The 22,946-nt window shown below is 42.0% G+C and overlaps 1 protein-coding gene and 1 pseudogene across 6 annotated transcripts in view; both read left to right on the top strand.

The window, feature by feature from the left end:
• Positions 1–22,946, top strand: part of MRTFB (myocardin related transcription factor B) — a 179,010-nt gene that overhangs the window by 120,954 nt on the left and 35,110 nt on the right. For all 6 annotated transcript variants that reach the window (XM_060172935.1, XM_060172934.1, XM_060172932.1 and 3 more), the window contains one exon: positions 19,228–19,293. In XM_060172935.1, coding sequence (XP_060028918.1) covers positions 19,228–19,293 — 66 coding nt within the window. The remainder of the gene's footprint in view (positions 1–19,227; positions 19,294–22,946) is intronic.
• Positions 3,215–3,357, top strand: LOC132533263 (small nucleolar RNA SNORA23; annotated as a pseudogene).

The raw sequence follows: 22,946 nt of genomic DNA, 5'->3' as shown, positions 1-22,946 counted from the left end.
GAGCTGAGCAGGATATGTTAAATATGCAAAGAAAGATATTTCTTGTACTTCACATCACAGTGTCTTGGTTTTCCACTGACTCCTGACAGAATTGACTTTTTGTGTTTGTTTAAAGGAATAACCGTTTACATCAGTGTGAGCCCTAAACCTTCTGGTAATGAAGGAATTCAGATTTTGGCCCATTTTGTTTGGTCACACAAGCACAACCTGGTCTCTTGCTGTCCCTGCTGTGTTTCTCCAGGAAGGTGCTCTGCTTCTCAGGTCACTGCTGTATTTCTTACTAAGGGGTAGTTCAGAACTTGTTACTGCTGCTGGTGCTAGCTAGCTAGATTGTTTACTGGGGAGAACTGACTTTGTAAGCAGAGCATCATGGACTTTGAGAAATTGTGCAACACCTGAACAAGTGAACAAGAATACTGAGTCACAGCTTTTCTCTCACATTATTGAAAATGTGAGAGGAAAACCTTCCACATGTCAGCTGCCTGTAGATAGATGTCGTCACGGGAAAGCAGGTCACCTCGCCATTTTGTAATCAGCTTCATGAACTTTTTGATAAATACCAGCCCATGTGTGTAGGTGAATTTGCTTATTTTATGCTTTTAAGTGAGAACAGCTAAAAATGTCATTAGTTTGAAAGAAGGGACTTTTCCTTAGACTTTTTTTTTTTTTTTTTTTTTTGCCAAAGCAGCAATAGGGAATCCCAATTAGAAAAAAGTGTTGGAGGGATTAATGATTTACAGTCAACAGTAAATACATGTTGATACATGAGTAAGACTTCTCATTTTTCTGCACAACACTCTAACCCCCCAGCTAGGTCCTCCTCCACCATTACACACCAGAACCTGAGCCAGGGTGTGTGCAGTCCTCTGTGGTGCAGTGCACAGAGCATTGCAGCTTTTAACAGGTCCACAAAAGGAATAGACTGTTTTCTAATTGTGTTCAACACGGATGAGATTGAATTCTGCAACGTAAAGGAGAAGATTGCATAAACTGCTAAAGAATGAATTATTACAGATTTTGAAGGGAGAATCACATAAGTTTAAATGATTGAATTCAGAGAAGTGGCTTGATGTGAGTCATCACTGAGATAATGAGTCATTCTACCTGTGTTCCCAGCTGGGTTTATTCCTCATTTCTCAAAGGTAACATGGTAGCAAGAGGGTTTAAAGAAGAAAAATTGATGTTTGCTATACAGAGCTTTCCAGAGGAGAAAACAAAACAGCACAGAAAGAAAACTGGGTTGAGTATTAATTACTCTGACTAAAATTTACTCTTCTAGGAACCCTGGAACTCGGTGTTTGTTCACCAAGGTGTTTGTTTTTGTTTTTTTTCCAAACACAGCCCAAGGTAGATGGACCAGCTATGCTAGTCAGCTGCCACCCAAGAAGTGACTTGAGAATCTAGGCTCTTTCTGCTCTGTAGCTCAGTCTCGAGTGAGGGGGGACCTGATCTGGGGTAGTAATAATGTACAGTGTCCATCTGGTGTGGACTGGTGGTTTGCGGCTGAGATGCAGAATGTGCAAGATCTGTGGCAGGTTGTGTAGTTAACAGTGAGGTCAGTGAGGTACTGGGACATGATTGTTGTGCATCTGTTTAGAAAAAATACATTTGTCTTGAGAGATTCCATATGAATCATTCTGGGAAAACAGTAAATAAACACTTTTACCAAAACACACACACATACCAAAAAAAAAAAAAAAACTAAGAGTGGAAATCATCACACACATACAGTACATGCACTGTCCATTTCCAGCCTGTTTATATTTAAAAACAACTGGAATGAGGTGAAATTCAGCTTCTCTGTCATATTATCCACATTTCAACTGCTTGGCAGCCCCTGGCAGCTCGTGGCTGTTGTACGGAACAGGGGTTGTAAAACACTCTCGTCCATCACACCGAGCTCCTCAGACAGTGCTGCGGCATGTCCTCCCCCCCTGTGTCTGACTCAGCTCACAGTACCCCCTCACCCCTGCTCTGCAAGTCCAGTCTCTCAAAACCACACCCCACATCAGGTTCTTCCAGCAAGTCACTTCATCCTTCTTTTAAAGACGCTTCTCTCCCGTATCTTCCCAGTAACTTTACCTGCATCTTTGTAAGAAATTTTACCTTCTGCCACTGTTGTATGTGTCTGCAGTCTCCACTGTTAGACCCCAGGTACTCGGAGATCGTCACCCTCCCCTGCAGCCCCGTAGCCTTACTTACCACAGACACATTATTATTACACAGCACACAACCAAAGAGACCTCCACCACTCTACCTCCCGTAACAGACTCCTAGGACTATTACCTTCAGGTATGATTTACAGTTCAACTAGAAATTAATGGCTGACCCAAAATGTGATGCCTTGGCCCACTGAGGCACTATTCTGATGCATATAGTGGGTCACGCAGTGTGGCCATCTGCCACTTTGGGTTGCGCTCCTTTTCCTAAATTGCTACTGCTTATCATCTTCAGAGTAAGCAACAGAGGCTGGGTAGATAGCTGAGCAGTAGAGCACAGGGCTTGCAAGCATGAGTCCCCAGCTCTTATCCCTGGCACCACATATGCCAGGGATGAGCAGTGTTCTGGTGTCTTTCTCATGAAAATAAAGTAGGCAGTTAACATGTAACAGTGGAATTCTGGTTCCATTGCTGATTCAGATAAGTTTTATTGAGTCATAGTGGGGGAAACACAAATCCAGATCAGCAGCTAAAATTTCTTAATTTAATTTTGCACTGTGAAACCTTCTGCATATAGAAAGCTATAAACTGTCAACATCAATTCCTCTATAAATCTTCTTTTTCCTCCGCTATTGTTTGGCATAATTGAAAGCGATATATAAGCGAGGAATAACTAAATTAATGTATTTAAAATAAATTTGTAGGGGGCCAGGTGGTAGCACAGCAAGTTAAGTGCACATGGCATGAAGCGTAAGGGCTAGTGTAAGGATCCCGGTTCAATCCCCCAGCTACCCACCTTCAGGGGTGAAGCAGATCTGCAGGTGTCTGTCTCTCTGTCTTCCCCTCCTCTCTCAATTTCTCTCTGTCCTATCCAACAACAACTACAGTAATAACAAGAACAGTAACAACAACATTAAACAAAGGCAACAAAAGGGGAAAAATAGCCTCCAGGAGCAGTGGGTTCATAGTCCTGACACTGAGCCCCAGTGATAACCCTGGAGGCAAAATAAATAAATAAATAAATAAGTCAACAAATAAATTAAATTAAAAATAAATTTGCAGTGTAAGATACTTTCCTTAAAGTCCTTTACACAAACACCATACAGCCAAAGAGTAAGTTGGGGTCATAGTACTGGTTTCGTGTTGTCTCTCTTTGGACATACTCACTATCAGTCAGCCTCCAAATCCCCACACACAGGCCTTTGGAAAAATAAAATAAAATAAAGCCCTTTAATACACAAGTATGCAGGAAAACCAAGAGGTCTTTCCATTCATGGGTCAGTGTTCTTAAAAATGGGTTCAGGCTACACTTGAAGAAAGAAAAGAAGACAGGCTTCAGAATGGCAGAAAGAACGAGCCTGTGACTTCTCTGTGTCGTCCCAGTTGTCTTGGCCTGGGCTGCCAGAACAAAATATCACAGACAGTGTGGCTTCAACAGAAATTCATGTTCTGCCAGTTCTGGAGGCTGCAAGATCTGGCAGGTGGTCTGCAACGAGGGGTCTCTTCCTGTCCTCTCCTCTGTGCATTTGGATAGAGGAGCAGGCTGTGCCCTCTTCTCAGAAAGACACTAATCCTATCAGCCAGAGTCCTACGCTAGTGGCCTCAGTTGACCTTAATTACTGCCTAAAGGTCCCATCTCCAGATGGAATCCCATTGGGGTCGGGTCTTCAGCATGTGAGTTGGGGCAGGATATAGCTCAGTCCAGAGAGGGCACCAGTAAGTTTTTAATATTGGATGATTTTATTGGTATTATAATGTACAGGATTTCTTATAAGATAGAGACTTGATCAAAACACCGTTGAGATTATCTAGTACCAAGATTTAATAGAGTATTGGGAAATATTGTGTGTGTGTAGGGGGGGTGGTTCTTTTTTAGACCGATGGTAGGGATGCTTAATCTCTTTTCTGATTCTAATGTCAGCAGCTGTGTGACCTTGGATATGTGCTTAATTTCTCTCTGAAAACAGTAATGGTACCCATCTCATGGGGTTGTAAAGGTTAAAGAAAGAGCCACGTGTAAAACTCTCCAGCCAGTGTCTGAACACACAATAAGCTAAGTCGCCGTAAATGCTAAAGAGAAGCGATTCCTCTGCCTCGTTTGTCCATCTTTTCCTTTTCCAGTCTTGGGCAAAATAAAACCACATCCTAGGCTGCCAATGCAGGTGGACTCACAGAGGCTGGGACTTCCTAACTGAATACCATTTTTTCTTTTCCTTCCTTCCTTCCTCCCTTCCTTCCTTCCTTCCTTTCTTTCTTTCTTTTTTTTTTTTTTTTTTTTTGCCTCCAGGATTATTGCTGGAGCTCGGTGCCTGCACCATGAGTCCACTGCTCCTGGAGGCCATTTACCCCCCTTTTGTTGCCTTTGTTGTTGTAGCCTTGTTGTGGTTATTATTGCTGTTGTTGATGTCGTTCGTTGTTGGATAGGACAGAGAGAAATGGAGAGAGGAGGAGAAGACAGGGGGAGAGAAAGAGAGACACCTGCAGACCTGCAGGTGGGAGCCGGGGGCTCAAACCGGAATCCTTACACTGGTCCTTGTGCTTTGCGCCACGTGCCCTTAACCTGCTGCACTACCGCCCGACCCCCAACTGAATACCATTTCTAAGGAAATGTGTAACCTCAGCCGGTTAGCTGGCATGAATGCATTTCTCAACTGCAGTTCCAGAGTCAGTGGGCTGTGGCATGTGTGTCCACCCATTCGAACTGCGGCATATCTAGTTTATCTAGAACAGAACAGGAGAGCCAGTGGGTTGTCTGTCTGTCTGGGGTCCAGATGCATCCAGACATCAGAACCTGTCTGATTGTTGTGTGTGCCGATGAGTGACAGGATGACCTCCATCTGTGTGTGGCCCCTTGGTACAGCACCATCTGTTTCTTCTTGCTGTGAATGACTTTAGCACAGTTATGGCAGTTCCCAGTCATTTTTATGTTGTAAGCAATTAGCTTGCATGCTTGAGTGTGTGTAGAGAGAGGTCTGTGTTGATCCCATTCCTCAGCCCTTAAAATGGAAAGAGCAGTCAAGATAGTGAGCCAGAATCAAGTGACCTTTCAGAGAGTAATATGGATTTACTATTTTGGGGAGAACAAGAGAAAAATGCTATGACTTTCCTGTTTCATTGCTAATTAGTCTTACTGCTCAGAGAACTTATCTTCAGAAATCACATTAAAAATTATTTCAGGATATTTTATACAGCTTTTGTCTCCCCACTATAGAGAACTAGCAAAATCTCCTAGTCTCGGGGTTAAGAAATAGAATCAGCCTGCACACATGCTGCAGCTATTTGCTGGGCTGTATGACAGTAGTGGAGTGCAGAGCTATTTATTGTGCCCCGAGTACAAGCAGCAAGCGTCATTATCCTTAGGGACCTAGAAGTCTGGGTTCGTGACCAACCTGGGCCTATAGGCTGAAAACGGTTTGAAATGAACAGATCGAGTGCTGTTTGACTTCTTGACACAGTTGGTATTAATAAGGCAATTAAGCAGATAATTGTTTGTGATGTGTCTGTGATTTGTGTGAAACATTTATCCTGTTTTCTACTTTATTTCCTCTGCTTTTTAACCCAGTGAGATTTTTTTTTGAAATGCATGCATGTATAATCCTGTATGTCTGCCACAAACTAATGTACCAAGTTGCCTGGTTTGACATCACGTTGTCATACATGAGAAGAACACTTTAAATTTATTCCAACTTTTTTCAAAAAGGAGAAGGGATTTGTCTGAAGGTATGATCAGTTTAAAGAAACATGCCCCATTTTTAGCAGACTGTTTCCATGGTAACAGAAGCAGCAGCCAACCACAGAGTTATCAAAGTGCCTGTAAATTTCCAAGGCTGGGTGTTGTGAGCATTGTCTTCCTGACCTCGTGCTGCAGATCAGTGCAGCAAACTACCACGTGCCAGCCTGGACTGGACTGTTGGTGACATTTTGGTTTTGACTTGATTTTACACTTTAGTTTCTCAAAGAGGGTAGATACTATGTTCTAGATTGTGGCTCCTTACGAGCAAGGGACAGTGGTTGAGAACTGGATAGCTGTGCCACCCACCTCCTTCCCCGTGTCTCTGGCCCCCAGCAGACTTCACAGTAGATCTGACACTGAAGTGGAAGATGGTTTCATGTCCCACTTGCTGGTATAAAAATGACCTTTTTAAACACTGGGTTTGGTTTGGTTTTATTTTGCTTTGTTATTAGTCATGTCTCCCTTTTTATTTTTAATGTTTAATCCTTTCCTTTTTAAATTTTTTTACTTATTTAAAAAAGGAGACGTTAACAAAACCATAGGATAAGAGGGGTGCAACTCCACACAATTCCCACCACCAGATCTCCGTATCCCATCCCCTCCACCAGTAGCTTTCCTATTCTTTATCCTTCTGGGAGCATGGACCCAGAGTCATTATAGGATGCAGAAGGTGGAAGGTCTGGCTTCTGTAATTGCTTCCCCGCTGAACATGGACATTGACCAATCCATACTCCTTTTCTCCCTTTTATTATAGTGAAGATAATCACAATATAAAAATTCCCAATTGAATGGGGACACAGAACTCTGGTGGTGGGAACTGTGTGGAATTACACCTGTTTTGTTATAATTTTGTAAATCAGTATAAAATCACTAATAAAATCAAGATAAATTAAAAAAATAAGAATTCCCTATCAGCGTGCTTTTTGTTCTTTGTTGTGTCTGAGGGCTTAGATTTCTGTGTGCACAATGCAGCTCTGCTTCTGCTTCAGACAGGAAGTGGCAGTGGAAGTTTGCTTAATCAGTGCAGATAACATGCCTCTTCTAAGACAAGCCTCCGTTTGAGTTCTGACCTCTTTGCATTCCTTTTTCTAAAATCCCTTAGAAAAGCCTTACTTTGTAATTGACCGGTTAGATTTTTGAAAATACAACCAACACTCTCGACTTTCTAGTTGTCACTTTTTTAATCATCTGTGGAGGTAATCAGGTACTTTTCTCTTGTGTAATGCACCATGGACTGGACACTAATTTTATGTGGGGATTAAAAAATTACTATCTACCACCTTTTCACGGTCTTCTGACTCCTTTGCCTTTAGCCTTTTCTTTTTTTTAGTCTGCTTTTACCTTCCAAAACAACTAACTAAACTTTATCTTCTACTTTACCCCCAGCATCAATTTAGGAATAACTCAAGTCTCAAATTCACACAGTGAAGAAGTGTTATGTCCTGCGCCATGATAACCACTTGTCCTTTGAAAATTCTTTGGGGAATATTTTTTTGTTGTTGCTGTGTTTAGTTTATTCTCAGTCATGATTGACACAGAGAAAACAGGGAGAGAGATGAAGAGAAAGAGGGGAGAGAAAGAGACACCTGCAGCCTGCTCTATCACTTGTGAAACCTCCCTACTACAGTTGAGGACAGGGGGCCTGAACCTGGGTCCTTGTACATCATAAACATGTACTTGACAGATAGCACCATCCCCCAGCCCCTTTGGGAGTACGTTCTTAAATTCACCATGGTATTCTCCTTCCTTAAGAAATAGTAACTTACTTATTTTAACTACAAAATTAAATAAAATATGTTTATTAAAATTTCTTTTTCAAAAGAAATCAGTTTTTTATTATCTTTATTTATTGGAAAGAGACAGCCAGAAATTGAGAGGGAGAGGAACAGAGAGAGACCTTCAGTATTACTTCACCACTTGCAAAGCTTTCCCCCTGCAAGTGGGGACTAGGGGCTTGAACCCCAGTCCTTGCACATTGTAACAGGTGCACCACCACTCGGTCCTTTAAATCTTCTATATGGCAAGTATTGTAGAAGGTACTAGAATATGAAATGTAAATGGAGAAATTCAGATGAAAAAATAAGCCTCAAATTTAGTGTAATGGGGAATATCTTTACAGCTATTGTTGTAGTTATCAAATCATTAAAAGATCAAGTCCCCAGGGCTAGGTGGTGGTGCAGCTGGTTGAGTGCACATGTTACAGTAGTTAAGCACACATGGCACAAAGTGCAAGGACCGGCGTAAGGATCCCAGTTCAAGTCCCTGGCTCCCCACCTGCAGGGGAGTCACTTCACAAGCTGTGAAACAGGTCTGCAGGTGTCATTATCTTTCTCTCCCCCTCTCTGTCTTCCCCTCCTCTCTCCATTTCTCTCTATCCTATTTAACAATGGCAACATTAATAAAAACAACAATAATAACTACAACAATAAAAAAGGGCAACAAAAGGGAATACATATTTTTTAAAAGATTAAAAAAGATAAAGTCCCCAATAATACTTGATTCAGTCATGGTAATGAGAGAGCCCAGCCAGGGTACGATGGGAAACAGACACTTGATTGTTGCATAGTTAGTATTCTTTTTTACATTTATACAACCCTTAGCTTTATGTGGATATCAGTTGTTTTCCCATCCATGTCCTTTTTGCTGTTCCAGGATTAAATCCAAAATATGTTTGAAGATTAATTCTAAATTCAAAAGCTTTGTAGTAGTTCATGCTATCTGTAAGCAACATGTCTTTTTAAAAGACTTACAGTAAGATAAATTCCCTAATATGACTTTAAATAATAGTTAAAAGACAAATTTCTTTAAACCAAAGTAAGATTTTGGGGTGGGTTGGGGGGAGGGTTCAGGTCCTGGAACATGATGGCAGAGGAGGGCCTAGTGGGGGCTGTATTATTATGTTATGCATGTACAAACTATTATATTTACTGTTGACTGTAAGTCATTAATCCCTCAATAAAGAAATTTTTTAAAAGACAGTTTTCTCATAGTAATAATTTACCTAAAAGTTAATTAGTATACATTTGGAAACAAAATGATCATCCTGGAAAATGACTTATTCAAGTGTTTATATATTCCTAAAACTAGAAAAATACACAGAAGAGATTACAAAATGCTTGCTTTCAAAGATGAATGTACTCATTGAATGATATAGTTAGTATTTTAAAACCTGTAATTCTGCTTTTCTGAAGTAAACGTCACATAACATAAAATTACCCAAAAAGAGCCCCTCATCCCACTCCCCAAGCCTCATAGCTTCTTCCCCTCAGTTGGACAACCTCCAGCCTGAACTCTGTCTCTGCATTTACCACTTCTGGATGTTTCACCTAAGTAGAGCCATGTAGTACATGGTCTTTCATGTCTGGCCTCTAACTTACCATAGAGTATATGTCCGTACTGGACTTGTGATGGCCGAATGGTATTCCTCTGTGTGTTATATCACAATTTATTGGTCTGTTAATGATGTTCTGTTTCTACCTTTTGACTTTTGTGAATATATGTGTACAGGTGTGCGAGACCTGTTTTTAACCCTTTTCAGTTCCCTGGGACTAAAAATTTATAGAATGACCTTTAGAAAGAACTGCCAAATGTTCTAATTCTGTATCTTGCAGTTTTTCTTTCATACAAATGATGCAGTTCAGAGCCTGTTTCCTGACTGACTCCTCTCCCCAAGTTGTCATTTTTAGTTGAAACATTTCATCAGTAATAAACAACCAGGCTTTCCCTTTTCGGCTAGCTCTTCATAGTCTGCAGAAATTATTTCAAACCTCATTCCCAGGTTTCAAAGCTGACTTTTCTCTCATTTATCTTATCTCACTTTGGACAGATAATCTTACTTCCACAGAACTACTCCAGAAAAAATAAGAAAATTTCCTGGCCCGCCCGCCCAGTCTTAAGTCTGTAAAACTTAAGATCTGCTTTGCCCTCCTGTCTGTCTGTAGCTAGAGAAAGTGTTAACAAAGACAGTGCCTGCTGCCTCCTAGGGACCTGCTGCGTCTTACGCTCTCCTCCCCCGTTCATATTCATTCACTCTTCTTTTCTTCTCTCCCCTCCCCTCTCCTCCCTCTTGCTCTTTATCAGTTTATGAACGTGCTCAAGTATGTTCTAGGCTGAAGTTCCACACCCCTCTAACTCTCGCCTTTACGAGACTGCCCTGCCCTCCACAGCCAGCACCTCGAAAGCATTGCTTCAGTTATCTTCATTCACACTTGTTTTTAAGGGACTATTGTTTTACAAGACTGTGTGTGCTTTTTTGTTTGTTCTGTTTGTTTTCCTCTGGGGTTATCACTGGGGCCCAGTGCCAGCACTATGAATCCACTGCTCTTGATGGCCTTTTTTTTTTTTTTTCATTTTTTTTTACTACATGGGACAGAGAAATTGAGAGAGGAGGGAAAGAAAGAGAGGGAAAGAGAAAGAGAAACACTTGAAGACCAGCTTCACCGTTTGTGAAGCATCCTTCCTGCACTTAGGGAGCTGGGGGCTGGAACCAGGATCTTTGTGTGGGTCCTTGTGCTTTGTACCCTGTACCCGGTGCGCCACCATCTGGCCCCTTGCTGTGTGTGTTTTAAAGGTATGGTTTTCACCCATCTTCAGAGGGCATGTTGTCACACCTCACCCAACACCGAAGTACCAGTATGCCTCCCCACCCGCCATTGCATCCTCTCCACCCACTCACGCACCCCCCATCTCAGTTCCGCATCTCAGGCTTGTGTTTGGAGCTATCTGTTCTTTTGCTTTATATTCCACACATGAATGAGATGGCCAAGTGTTTGTCCTTCTCTGACACTTTTCCACTGAGCATGGCCCCTCTGGTTGCATGCAAAGGGCCTCAGTGCATCCATTCTTACAGCCCAATAGTATTCCAGTGGACACCCCCACATCTTCTCGTCATCTTTTAGTCACTCTTCTGCCCTCAGACAGTTGGGCTGTCTCCATATCTTAGCTAGTGTAGCCTGTGTGTGCTGCCCGTGGTGCATTTCTGTGGTGTGCTGGCGCTCAGTCCAGGTCTAGCACATGGATCTGTCCTATTGCCCCCAGGGTTATTGCTGGGGCTGGGTGCCTGCACTGCAAATCCACCATTCCCAGCAGCCGTTTCCCCTTTTTCTTCTCCCCCTTTCTTTTTAGAGATTTTGTAATTAGATAGGGCAGATAGAAATTTAGGAGGTGAGGGAGAGAGACATGCAGACCTTCTTCGCTGCTCATGAACCTTCTCCCCTGCAGGTGGGGCGAGGGGGCTTGAACATGGTAATGTGTGCTCAGCCGGGTACGCCACCACCCAGCCCTCTAACGTGTTTGACCACTGACCCAACTTTACTCTCCTATAATGAGTGAAAGCACCATCCATGGAGCCCCTGTCATTGATGCCAGAGATCACACCGAGTGCCGTCTCTCCAGCCTCAAACTAGTGTTGTATTCTGAGGATAGTTGTCTAGATGTGGGCTTGCTGGGTCACGTGACAGGTCTGTTTGTGATGTTCTGATAAACCTCCAGGCTGTTTGCAAGGTCAGACAAGATCGGGCATGTTCAGGGTGGTATGGCCATGGACCATACTGTTTCCATAGGAGGCAGCACCATTCAGCCCCCCGACCACAGTGCTCAAGGGCTCCATGTTTTTCACACCACTAATTGCACTTGTTTCTGGATTTGCTGGTATAGGATATTCCCACGGATGTGAGGTTTTAATCTGCACATCCCTGATAAAAAGTGATAAGCATTTTTTTCATATACCTATTCAGTGATCATCTAATATGTCTCCTTTGAAGTGTCTGTTCAGTCTCAGTCCTTCTCCCCATTTCTTTGAGGGGGCTGTTATGTACTGGTATGTATCTTTATGCATATCGGGTAGTAACCCTTTGTGATATGTATGTAGTGTGCATATTTTCTCCCCTCAGGTCACTGGGATATCATTTGCTTTTAACTGTGGATTCTCCTACTGTACAGTAAATTCAGTTTGCTGTAGTCCTGCTTATGTCTCTCTTACCATTGGAGTCAAGTCTCTGAAGACATTCCTGAAGTCAGTGTCAGAGTGCTTTGCCTGTCCAATGTATTTTCACTCACACTTTGCCTCTCCTCCACTCCCTTGAGTCTGACTCCCATCCATCACTCCAAAAACTAGGTCCTCCATGTGTTAAAATAGCTCATTTGACCTAGCTGACCTTACCCTCATCTGAGAACATTTTCACAGGCTCCTCCTCCTGGGAAGTTCTCTGACTTCCTCTGTTGGATCTCCATCCCTTGCCTGGCCTCTGAATGGAGTTTTGATTGTTAACTTTCCTCATAACTCAATCCTGGGATTCTTTTGTGTTCTCTAGCTATAGTCTCTATTTTGGCAAGCTCTTGTGGCGTCGAATACTATGTAAGTGACGACTTCCAAATTTTATTCTCCTGGCAAGGCCTAACCTTCTGGAATTTGGATCCATACAGCTAGCTGCCACTTTGACATCTCACTTCCAATTCAGATGTGTACAGCACTGAGCTCCTTAATGGCCAACATGTGTTCTCTATCTCTGTAAATGGTTTACTGGGGGCCGGCTGGTGGTGCACCCAGTTAAGCACACATATCACCATGCACAAGGACCCGGGTTCAAGCCCCCCACTCCCTATCTGCAGAGGGAATACTTCATGAGTGGTGAAATGGGTCTACAAGTGTCTCTTTCTCTCCTCTGTCTCCCTCCCTTCTCACCCCCTCTCTATCTCCCCTCCCCTCACAATTCCTCTCTGTCCAATGAAAAGGAAGGAAGGAAGGAAGATAGGAAGGAAGGAAGGAAGGAAGGAAGGAAGGAAGGAAGGAAGATAGGAAGGAAGGAAGGAAGGAAGGAAGGAAGGAAGATAGGAAGGAAGGAAGGAAGATAGGAAGGAAGGAAGGAAGGAAGATAGGAAGGAAGGAAGGAAGATAGGAAGGAAGGAAGGAAGATAGGAAGGAAGGGAGGGAGGAAGGAAGGAAGGGAGGGAGGGAGGGAGGGAGGGAGGGAGGGAGGGAGGGAGGGAGGGAGGGAAAAAAGTGGCTGCTGGGAGCAGTGGATTCGTAGTGCAGGCACTGAAGCCCAGCAATAATCCTGTGGCCAACTTTTAAGGTAGAGAAAAGAGACAGAAAGATAAAAGGAGAGAAAAGAAGATAGCACAGCATTGAAGCTTTCCCTGGTGCAGGGTAGGCCAGGCCTGAACTAGAACTTTCTTTCTAGACTCCGTGTCTAAACTGAGAAGGCTCAAAACATAGCATGAAATCATGGGGTTTTCCATAATTGGCTTGTGTTTTTAAGATCAGGGCCCTTATTTCATGCTGTTTGAATATTCCATGGTAAAGTTTTGCCAAAGTCCAAATATTTCATTTTCTTTATTCAGAAATTTGATTGAAAAAATAATAAAAGACACAAACTAGGACTTTTTTTTTTTTTTTTTAGGAAATACTATTGACTTGGAGTCACACCGAGTCAGGTGTAGGGCATTGTTTCATTTTCCATCTTGGCGCTTACTTTGAGTTTGCCTGACCTCCTCCAGTGCATCCTATTACTAAATAATAGGCATTGGCTTCTCTCTCCAGCTTGCACACATCTGCTATCTCCACTCCCTTCCTCAAACCACTGTTCTTCAGACCCTACAACTAAACCAGGTATTTGTAAAGAATTTCCAAGACCATGGATGTCTGCCCTATGCCCAGGCAGTGTCACTGCTGCCTTGGTTTTGTAATATACAGGCCTCAGGTGCCCCTTTGCAAGACCCCTGGGCAAAAATACTGCTTTCTTTTGTCTTCAATTTTTAAAAAAAATCTGTTGTATGTTATTAAAATGTTGGTTCCCGGGAGTTAGGCGGTAGTGCAGCGGGTTAAGCATAGGTGGCACAAAGCGCAAGGACTGGTATAAGGATCCCGGTTCGAGCCCCCGGCTCCCTACCTGCAAGGGGAGTCACTTCACAGGCAGTGAAGCAGGTCTGCAGGTGTCTATCTTTCTCTCCCCCTCTGTCTTCCCCTCCTCTCTCCATTTCTCTCTGTCCTATCTAACAATGATGACATAAATTACAACAACAATGATAAATAAACAATAGTAAAAAAAAATAAGGGCAACAAAAGGGAAAATAAATAAAAAAGATAATTAGTGAAAATGCTGGGCCCCCCCCCCTTAACATGAAAAAGCACCTCAGCTACATCATTTTATGGAAGTATTTCAAACATTGTACTTATAGAAACAAAAGACCTTTTAAGTGGCATATAAGTATAATATAAACAGAACCTATGTTTATTTTTTTGATACTCAAAATGAATTTGAAAGTTGTGTTTAGAGTTGGTGTATTGCACCAAAGTAAAAGACTCTGGGGTGGGATGGGTGGGGGGAGAGTACAGGTCCTGGAAAAGGATGACAGGACCTAGTGGGGGTTGTATTGTCCTGTGGAAAACTGAGAAATGTTATGCATGTACAAACTGGTATTCGGTGTCAAATGTAAAACAGTAATCCCCCAATAAAGGAGAAAAAAAGTAAGTTGTTTAAAAAGCACAGTAAAGCATTTCAGACACTTGGGAAACGCACTAAGTAAAGATCTTTAAGTGTCTAAATTATGCACACTGCTGAGTACATATAAATTGCCCTGCTTACCATGAGATAAACTATCTTCATTTTGCAGGACAGCGATTAAAACTGAGTAGAATGTTTCTGTTGATAAACCGTTGTTTCTATGTATCATACCAAGGAATAGCACTGAGAATTTTCAGAATTAGATTTTTTCCCCTCTATTAAACATTAATAGGCATGTTAGAGCTGAGCCACTAAGACAAGAGTGTTCATCACTGTTTGTGCAGTGTGATCATAGTATGTAGGAAAAGGATAAAAAGTTAGATAACTATGCCAGCAAGTCAGCAATACTTGTGTCTCTCTGGATTATGATATTGTTAGAGATTTTCTTTAGTTCCTTCTTATTTGTTTTGTGTAATGAGTGTGTATTGCTTTAGAATAGGTAGAAATGTTTAATAGAAATAACAGCATAGACCGCGGGAAGTGGTTGGTTTATTCCTTCATCTCCTTCTTTTGGCAGGAGTAGTCTTTCCCTCTTGGGAGTTTGTCTCGGGAAATACAGGACTGTCAGAAATATTAACTTTTGTGGCAAATGTCCTTTTGTTACAGACACTACAGTGCTATGTAACGAGGTATACTTTTTACAAAATATCAGTCTCCCCCCCCCCCTTGTTTAAAATACCAAACAGGCTTGATTTAAGCCCAGCCACTTTAAAGTTAAGGACTTCTTAGGAATTTATGTTGTATTATTTTAGTTTCTACATTTTTCATAAATAAACTGACACTCAAGATGTTCAGATGTGAACAGATATAGTAAATCTCAGTTGGCCTCACTCACTGTTCTGAAGTGTTTTATTATTATTTTTTAAACTCCTGTGGATGACATGTACTTCTTTTCAAGATGGCCATGGAAGAAACTGAATCTTTTTTGTTTGTTTATAATTTTTTTATTTATAAAATGAAACACTGATAAGACCATAGGATAAGAGTGGTACATTTCCACACAATTCTCACCACCAAAACTCCGTATCTAATCCCCTCCCATGACAGCTTTCCTATTCTTTATTCCTCTGGGTGTATGAACCCAAGATCCTTACGAGGTGCAGAAGGTGGAAGGTCTGTCTTCTGTAATTGCTTCCCTGCTGAACATGGGCCATGGGCGTTGGCAGGTCAGTCCATACTCCCAGCCTGGGAAGAGACTGAATCTTTATCAGTGTACTCATTGAATAGAAGTATGGTATCATCAGCTCAGCCAGGCACCAGCAAGGGAATGCTCTTGGGATCAGTTTCAGGCATGAGGCTATTCCCAGGGGCACTGGCTTCTCAGGTGTCTGTACCACCACCATCATTACAGGAAAACTGTGCTGGCCCGGCATGTAGTTTGCAGCTACAGAAAAGCAATCCTGTGCACACTTGTAGTGTAAGATTTTGCAGAGATGGGCCGGTATACTGGCAATTCCTGGTCCTCAAGCATTCGTGCTGTAGGCCCAGTAGTCAGGACCCCCCCTCCCTCCATGGAAACAGGAGCATAGAGGCTGCAAAAGGGAGGGATCTAGTCTCTACATTTAATTCATAAAGTTGACCTTTAGCCCACAGCCATGATGGCCTTTCTGATCACTCCAGGAATCAGAATCTATTTTTAGAGCCTCTTACTCCTTCACAGTCCTGAACAAACTGCCCAGCCCCCTGTTGTAGGATAAGTAGGTTCCTGCATCTTTTCACATCCAAGCCCTGCTCTCCCTCACCCTGGTGTTCTGTCTTTAAGATGTAGATACTTTTTGTCACTTATTACTCGTTATTTTTTAAAGTATTTGGTGAACATGAATAGGATATTATCCAAAACAGTGGCCTGTTTCGTGAGTACTTTTTATATGGTTAAGCAGTAATTGTCCCAGAAGACTTTCTGCCAAGTTGTGTGACAGGTTATATAATCAACGTGAACAAATGCTGTTTTTAAGGCTTAATTTCCATATGTTGTGAAAGAGAGACCATAGCACCACTCCATTCTACACAGTGCTAGGGACTGAACCTGGGCTTGCAAAGAGTGTATTTTACCTGATGAACCACTTGCTCAGTTCCATACAACTGTGTCTGAACACTGGTCAAAAAGTGGCAGTGTACGTAAGCCTCCTGATAGGGCATTGTGCCTTGTATTCAACAGTGTGTCTGCTAACTGCCCCCCTGTCGCCTGTTGGTGTAGAGGAATCTCAGTCAGACTGGTTAATCAGCAGTCGTAGCAACAAGACTAGTTACTTCCAACTTTGCCTCCTCTTCCCTTCACATTCTTCCTAATGCTTTTGCTTAAAACTAGACTTCTATTCACAGTGGCTGCGTATCTCGTTCCCCGTACACACACCTTGCAGTCACTAAGCTTCCTAAAGCCACCTTGAGAACTAGCTGGGCCATGGTATGCTTGCTTCTTAGGAGTGCGTCTAGGCATGAAAGCATTGAGTAGGAAGACTGTTTTCTGAGCTGCAGCCAATACCACACAAGTTTGGGTTGTTTGACCATCTAAAAAACTGGATACAAAATGCAAGTGGTTTGTGCTTGATCTTTTTCAACAGCTGTGCTGGACAGCGTCATCCATCTTGCCCGTTACCTTCCTCGGAGTGGCAGATACCTTCGCATGTCAGCATGAAAGTTGCTTTCTAATTGAGGGTGATGTAGCAGGCAGGGCTCTTGTCAGGATGCACGAGGGCAGGAGACGCGCCACAGCAACTGTCATCACCATCAGTGTTGGTTTACAAGTCCAGTTGCTGCCAATGTCCCCATCAGTCTATGATCATTTGCCTGGAAATATGTATTGTGCTTGACATATTTGTCACATACCTTTGGTGCTTTTTTTTTTTTTGGCTTATTTGTTTCAAACCAAAGAAGGGGGGTGTTGATGTTTTCACTACCAGTTCTATTTTACTCCTTTCTTTGAGGACTCCTTTGGGGAGAAAGGAAGCTACCACTGCTAGAGATGCCCCAGCAGACATGGACCACCGGCTGCCTGGAGTGTCAGCCTTTGAACCAGAGGCTGTCCCAACCCTTGTCTCCTCTCAGCATTCCTTTACTTGGGGTTCTGCCTCCTGATATGACTGTCTTTAATTTCAAACAAACCTGATCTCTGGCATTCATAGAAGAATGTTGGAGAGACAGGAGTTTGGGTGCTCTCAGATCCACAGGTCAGCTGCTTGGTTATTTTCTGTTCCTAGTAAGTACAGTGGGAACACACTATCCTCAATAAACTGTAAGTTATCGGGGGAAAGATCTTTGTGTTAGGACAGTATCAATTCAGAATAGCACAAGGCATCTTAATATGAGAAGTATGTGCTTATATTTTTTGACTCACTAAAATTTTCTTTGTGTGTGACTATCTTAATGTCAGTTGTTTCCATGCTAAATGGGACATCAGTGAAGCTTTGTAATCTCTGGCCCCCCAAAAAGAAGCAAAAGGAAAGGATGGTGTTCCTATTGAGTAATGAGACAGTAAGTTTTAAAGCCATTTGAAGAGTCTAGATTCTTTAAAATAGGGTTGTGCTCTGCAGCCAGCAGCAAAGGGTAAGCCAATAGCAAAGGACAGGAGGGCCCCTGCCCCATATCCTGAGTTACTAGGGGGCTGTCACAGGTGGAACCCATCACGTGCCCGTTCTTGAACCTGGGTGAGACTGGTCTGAACCAGCTTTGTGTCCCATCCATCACCCCTCTTGTGGGAAGTCTGTGATCCTTGCCTCCTACTTAGATACTCATAGGTAATTTAGGGTTATTGTGTTCTGCTTCGCTATTTAATTAGCACATTGGCAGCCCTTAACCATACTTTTATATCCTAACTTTGGTTTTCATTCATGATTTGAAGCAAAATCAAAATGGCAACTTAAAATTACAAGATAAGCCAAGTAAATTTTTTCACAATTACTTCTTTTTTAAATTGGCTAATTTTCCAGATTAAAAAAATAGAGATAGCTAAGAAAGAAATCTGCCTAGGAAATTCGAGAAGAAATTTGTTTTTAGTTAAATTTAGTAAACTAGATTCCCACATTTGGTGGTGTATGCTTCATGCTCTACAAGTGCTAATGAATTCTTGACTTTTATTAAAATAATAAGGGGCCTGTTTGGTTTGTGACATTCTTAAAACTTGTAGAATCAGGGGCCAGGTTGTGGCGCACCTAGTTGAGCGCACATGTTACAGTGCACAAGGACCCGGCTCAAGCCCCTGGTCCCCACCTGCAGGGGGAAAACTTCACAAGTGGTGAGGCAGGGCTGCAGGTGTCTCTCTTTCTCTCCCTCCCCTCTCAATTTCTATTTAATAAACAAATAAATATTTTTTTAAAAAAATGTTAAACATGTAGAATGAAGTATCTCATATGTTTAATTGTATTATGTAGTCAGAATTCATTAAAGCTATTTAAAACTTATTCCAGATGTAATAGACCCTCCAAATAAGTCAGTCACTCCTTGAAATAAATGTTTGGTGTTGTTTTCTTTAAAATGAAAGATTGTCAAGGAATCTCCCATTTCTGTTTCTATGAGTAAGACTTTATGAACAGGTGTGATGTTAGTGCCAGTTATCCTTGTTTACTTTCCAAATACTCTGTGATTGCATCTAAACAGTAGGTACTTAGCTTTATTTATCAGATTTTGTCTAAACAAACACACGCTGGCTTTAGAGCTTCCCAAACAGGCAGAAATCAAAAAATGATTTTCTTGGTGGAAGGTAGCAGGTAGCATCCTTACTCAGCTAAGAAACAGAATGTGTTTGGTAACACACTTCATTGTATCTCTTTCTAGAATCTAAGTGGGATCCCACAGTTGCTTACAGGCTCTAATGGTGACTCTTTCCTGTCCACAGTGCTCCAGCTGAGGCTACAGCAGAGGAGGACAAGAGAACAACTAGTGGACCAGGGCATCATGCCACGTAAGATTTAAGTGTCATTGTCGTCTCTAACGTGATGTAACAAAATGGGCGTGTCATTGTCGTCTCTAACGTGATGTAACAAAATGGGCGTGTCGCATGTCACATATTTGGTCAGTGTATGACTACCAAATGAGTTTATATTTAAAAAAATACATAACTAGGCCAGTCAGACGTTTTGAAAGCCAGATAAACCTTAAAACCTAGACTTAATTTTTTTATTATAAAAGGAAGCTTTGAAAACTCTAATTAGGCTCACATCAGCTCTGACTTCAGACTTAAAACATTTTTCTTTTGAAATAATTGAAGTAATTGCTCTAATAATGGATCCTACACTACTTGTGGAAGTAATATGAAATTATCTCATAATCTTGTCCTGCTTTAAATTCAAATTAACAGTCTTTGATGCTATGTAGTATGATCTAAATAATCCAGGATAATGCTAAGCATTCTATTTATAGTTAACAAAACATTTCTTGCCCAAGTACAGAAATTTTCAATTTAGCACTAGGCTTCATTATTTCATATTTTTTCTGAGTTGACTCAGTTTAAAATGTTTGTCTTGAGTTGTCTTTACCATTAATCACCACATACAGAGATGTATATATATTTTTAATTTTTATTTATAAAATGGAAATATTGACAAGACTACAGGATAAGAGGGGTACAGTTCCACACAGTTCCTACCCCCAGAACTCTGTATCCAATCCCCTCCCTTGATAGTTTCCCTATTCTTTTTTTTCTTTTTATATTTATTTTATTTATTCCCTTTTGTTGCCCTTGTTTTATTGTTGTAGTTATTATTGTTGTTGTCGTTGTTGGATAGGACAGAGAGAAATGGAGAGAGGAGGGGAAGACAGAGAGGAGGAGAGAAAGATAGATACCTGCAGACCTGCTTCACCGCCTGTGAAGCGACTCCCCTGCAGGTGGGGAGCCGGGGTTCGAACCGGGATCCTTATGCCGGTCCTTGTGCTTTGCGCCACCTGCGCTTAACCCGCTGTGCTACAGCCCGACTCCCAGTTTCCCTATTCTTTATCCCTCTGAGAGTATGGACCCAACGTCATTATGGGATGCAGAAGGTGGGAGGTCTGGCTCCTGTAATTGCTTCCCTGGTGAACATGGGCATTGGCAGATCAATCCATACTCCCAGCTTGTCTCTCTCTTTCCCTGCTGGGGCAGGGATCTGGGGAGGCAGGGCTCCAGGATACATGGTGGGGTTGTCTACCCAAAGAAGTCCAGTTGGCATCATGGTATCATCTGGAACCTGGTGGCTGAAAAAAAAAAAGATATAAAGCAGAACAAATTGTTAATCATGAACCTAAAGGCTAGAATATTGCAGATGAAGATTTGAGATCACCGCTTTGGAAAAAGCTAGTAGGTCTATTTTAGGTATATTCCAAGGGACCCATGACTTTACTGGTTTTTGCCTCAGCCTGACAGCTAATATGCAGGTGGACGCAGGTTGTTGTCTGGGGAAATGTCGTCATAGTTGTAAAAAGGACTAGAAAGCTGTATCAGGGAAGAGAGTAGCTTCCAAATATGGGGAAAGCATATAAATATTGTTAACTCTAAACCCCATTGATTTGATCTGAGGTCTGTATTCCTCGCAGGAGCCTATGTAACCTCTGCATCCCTGTAGGTCTGAGCCCACATTCTGTGGTCACGGCTAGGAACATTCCAGGCTGCACTCATTTCAGGACCCATCTTCCTCAGGTAGTAAGTAGGTAGAGTATGCTGTCCAACCTCTCTTTGCAGAACGGAACAGTGCCTGCCATTGTTGATCCACACTGAGGGCAAGGTCCTATAGGGGCCCAAAGAGGGGTCCATTATGTTGTTTCTGATGGAGATGACCAGTGACAGTGGTGAGAGGGATCTGTTAGAGGTCTAGGCCCATCATGTCTGTGTGGGAATCCCAGAGATCCCTGACTAGGGCCCCAGGTGATGGGGTGGCCTGGTAGTGGCTAAAAAGCCATCAGTAAAGTATGCCAGTCTCTTGCCCTTATTCAGCTTTTGTAGTCCTTACTTTGTCTGACAAGGTTAGCTTTGGAGGGATTAAGGGATGTGCAATAGGGGGTAGTTGAGGAGGGTATCCAGGTCTAAGTAGACACTGTTTCATTAGGTACTTTATGTTGTCTTTTTAGGTCTTTCTGCTTGCTTGCTTCATTTATTGAGTCCCTGCAAACTATTGTGCACTTTTGCTTTAAGGTCTATATTTTCTCCTAGCTTATGGATATATGTTCATATGCCCTACCTCATGGGCCCTAGCCTATATTTAGGTTTTGAGGCTTCGTTAAGAAGTGTGCCGTCCGAAATGGAATTAAAGAGTCCTATGAGCTAAGAAAGGTCTCACCAGAGTAATGAAGCTGAAGGGTTAGCATTCCGTGCCTGACGAGAGACATACATTTTAAAAGGAAAAGAGCAGTAGTTGTATGTAGGTTGTTAAAATTATTTTGTATATTTTTGTATTAAAAATCTCTATTTCTCCAAGTAGTAGTTTGCTCAGCTTTTTTAAACTGTAAAGAAATTATAAAATGCATTTATACTTCCCAGTCTTCTGGGTCACTTGAATTACCTTTTTTGACATATGGTAAAGAACAGTTTTTTGTGTGTGATTTGTATTTTTGCCAGTGAAACATCTTTAAAACCTATGATTATAGTCAAGTAAAAAGTTGGTTTGATAATCTGCCAAATTTCTCCACCACCACATTCCTGACTATGAACCAGTTAAGCAGGATCAAGTTGGGATGCTTAAGACACCACTGTTAAGCCAACGTTCATCTGCCTCTGGGAGCTGGTCCCTGGCCAGGCCTGTGTGGGCCAGGCTCCTGCGAGTCTTGGCATTACCCCAAGTCCCAGAGATGAAGAGAATGCTACCAAGAGCTGATGGGTCCAGTCTTGGGGGTGACAGCACAAGTTATCCTAGTCCTCTATCCATCTACATAATCTGACTACCCACAGTTAGTATATTGTCAAAGAGGTTCTGCGAAGATCATTGATAGAAGTACTACAGTAAACAGTGTTTACCTTTACTCTAGAATCCAGGAAGTTTTAGTGAGCTAGTTGTTAACATGTTAAATGATCATTGTCTCTTTAGAGTGAGCTTGCATTGTGTGTGGTAGAAAGAGTGTGAACCTTTCAGTTTCAAAAAATCTAAATTTAAGTCCCACGTTGCCATTAGCTATGTAACTTTAAGGATTCACTTAGCTTCTTAAACCCTTCATTGGTACAGGGCCTGTCACTCACTTTACAGAGTGTTAGTGATGATCAGTGGAAGTCTGGCTATGATTAACAGCAGAGTACAAGGCTAACTACACCCACTGTCAGTTCTCAGCAAGTGGTAACTCACACCTGTTGCTTAAAAGGTTAAAAGTCCTAAGGACAAGTCTGGGAGACAACATAATGGCTATGCAAAAAAGTCTTGCACACCTGAGACTCTGAGGTCCCAGGTTCAAATCCCCAGCACCACTGTAAGTCCAGTGCTGATCTTTGCTCTTGTCTCTCATTTTTCCAATAATTTGTCATATGACCATAAAGAGCAAACTTGGGAACATAAATTAGCCTGAGCTATTGTCTCAAATTAGTCTGACCTGAAATTCTCTTTTTTGTTTTCATCCGGAATCAAAATATTAAGTAAAGACTTGAAATTTTCACTGTCG

Source organism: Erinaceus europaeus, chromosome 15, assembly GCF_950295315.1.
Source record: "Erinaceus europaeus chromosome 15, mEriEur2.1, whole genome shotgun sequence".
Classification (NCBI taxonomy): domain Eukaryota; kingdom Metazoa; phylum Chordata; class Mammalia; order Eulipotyphla; family Erinaceidae; genus Erinaceus; species Erinaceus europaeus.
The sequence above is the reverse complement of the archived record's forward strand: the minus strand, read 5'-3'. Positions and strand labels throughout refer to the sequence as shown.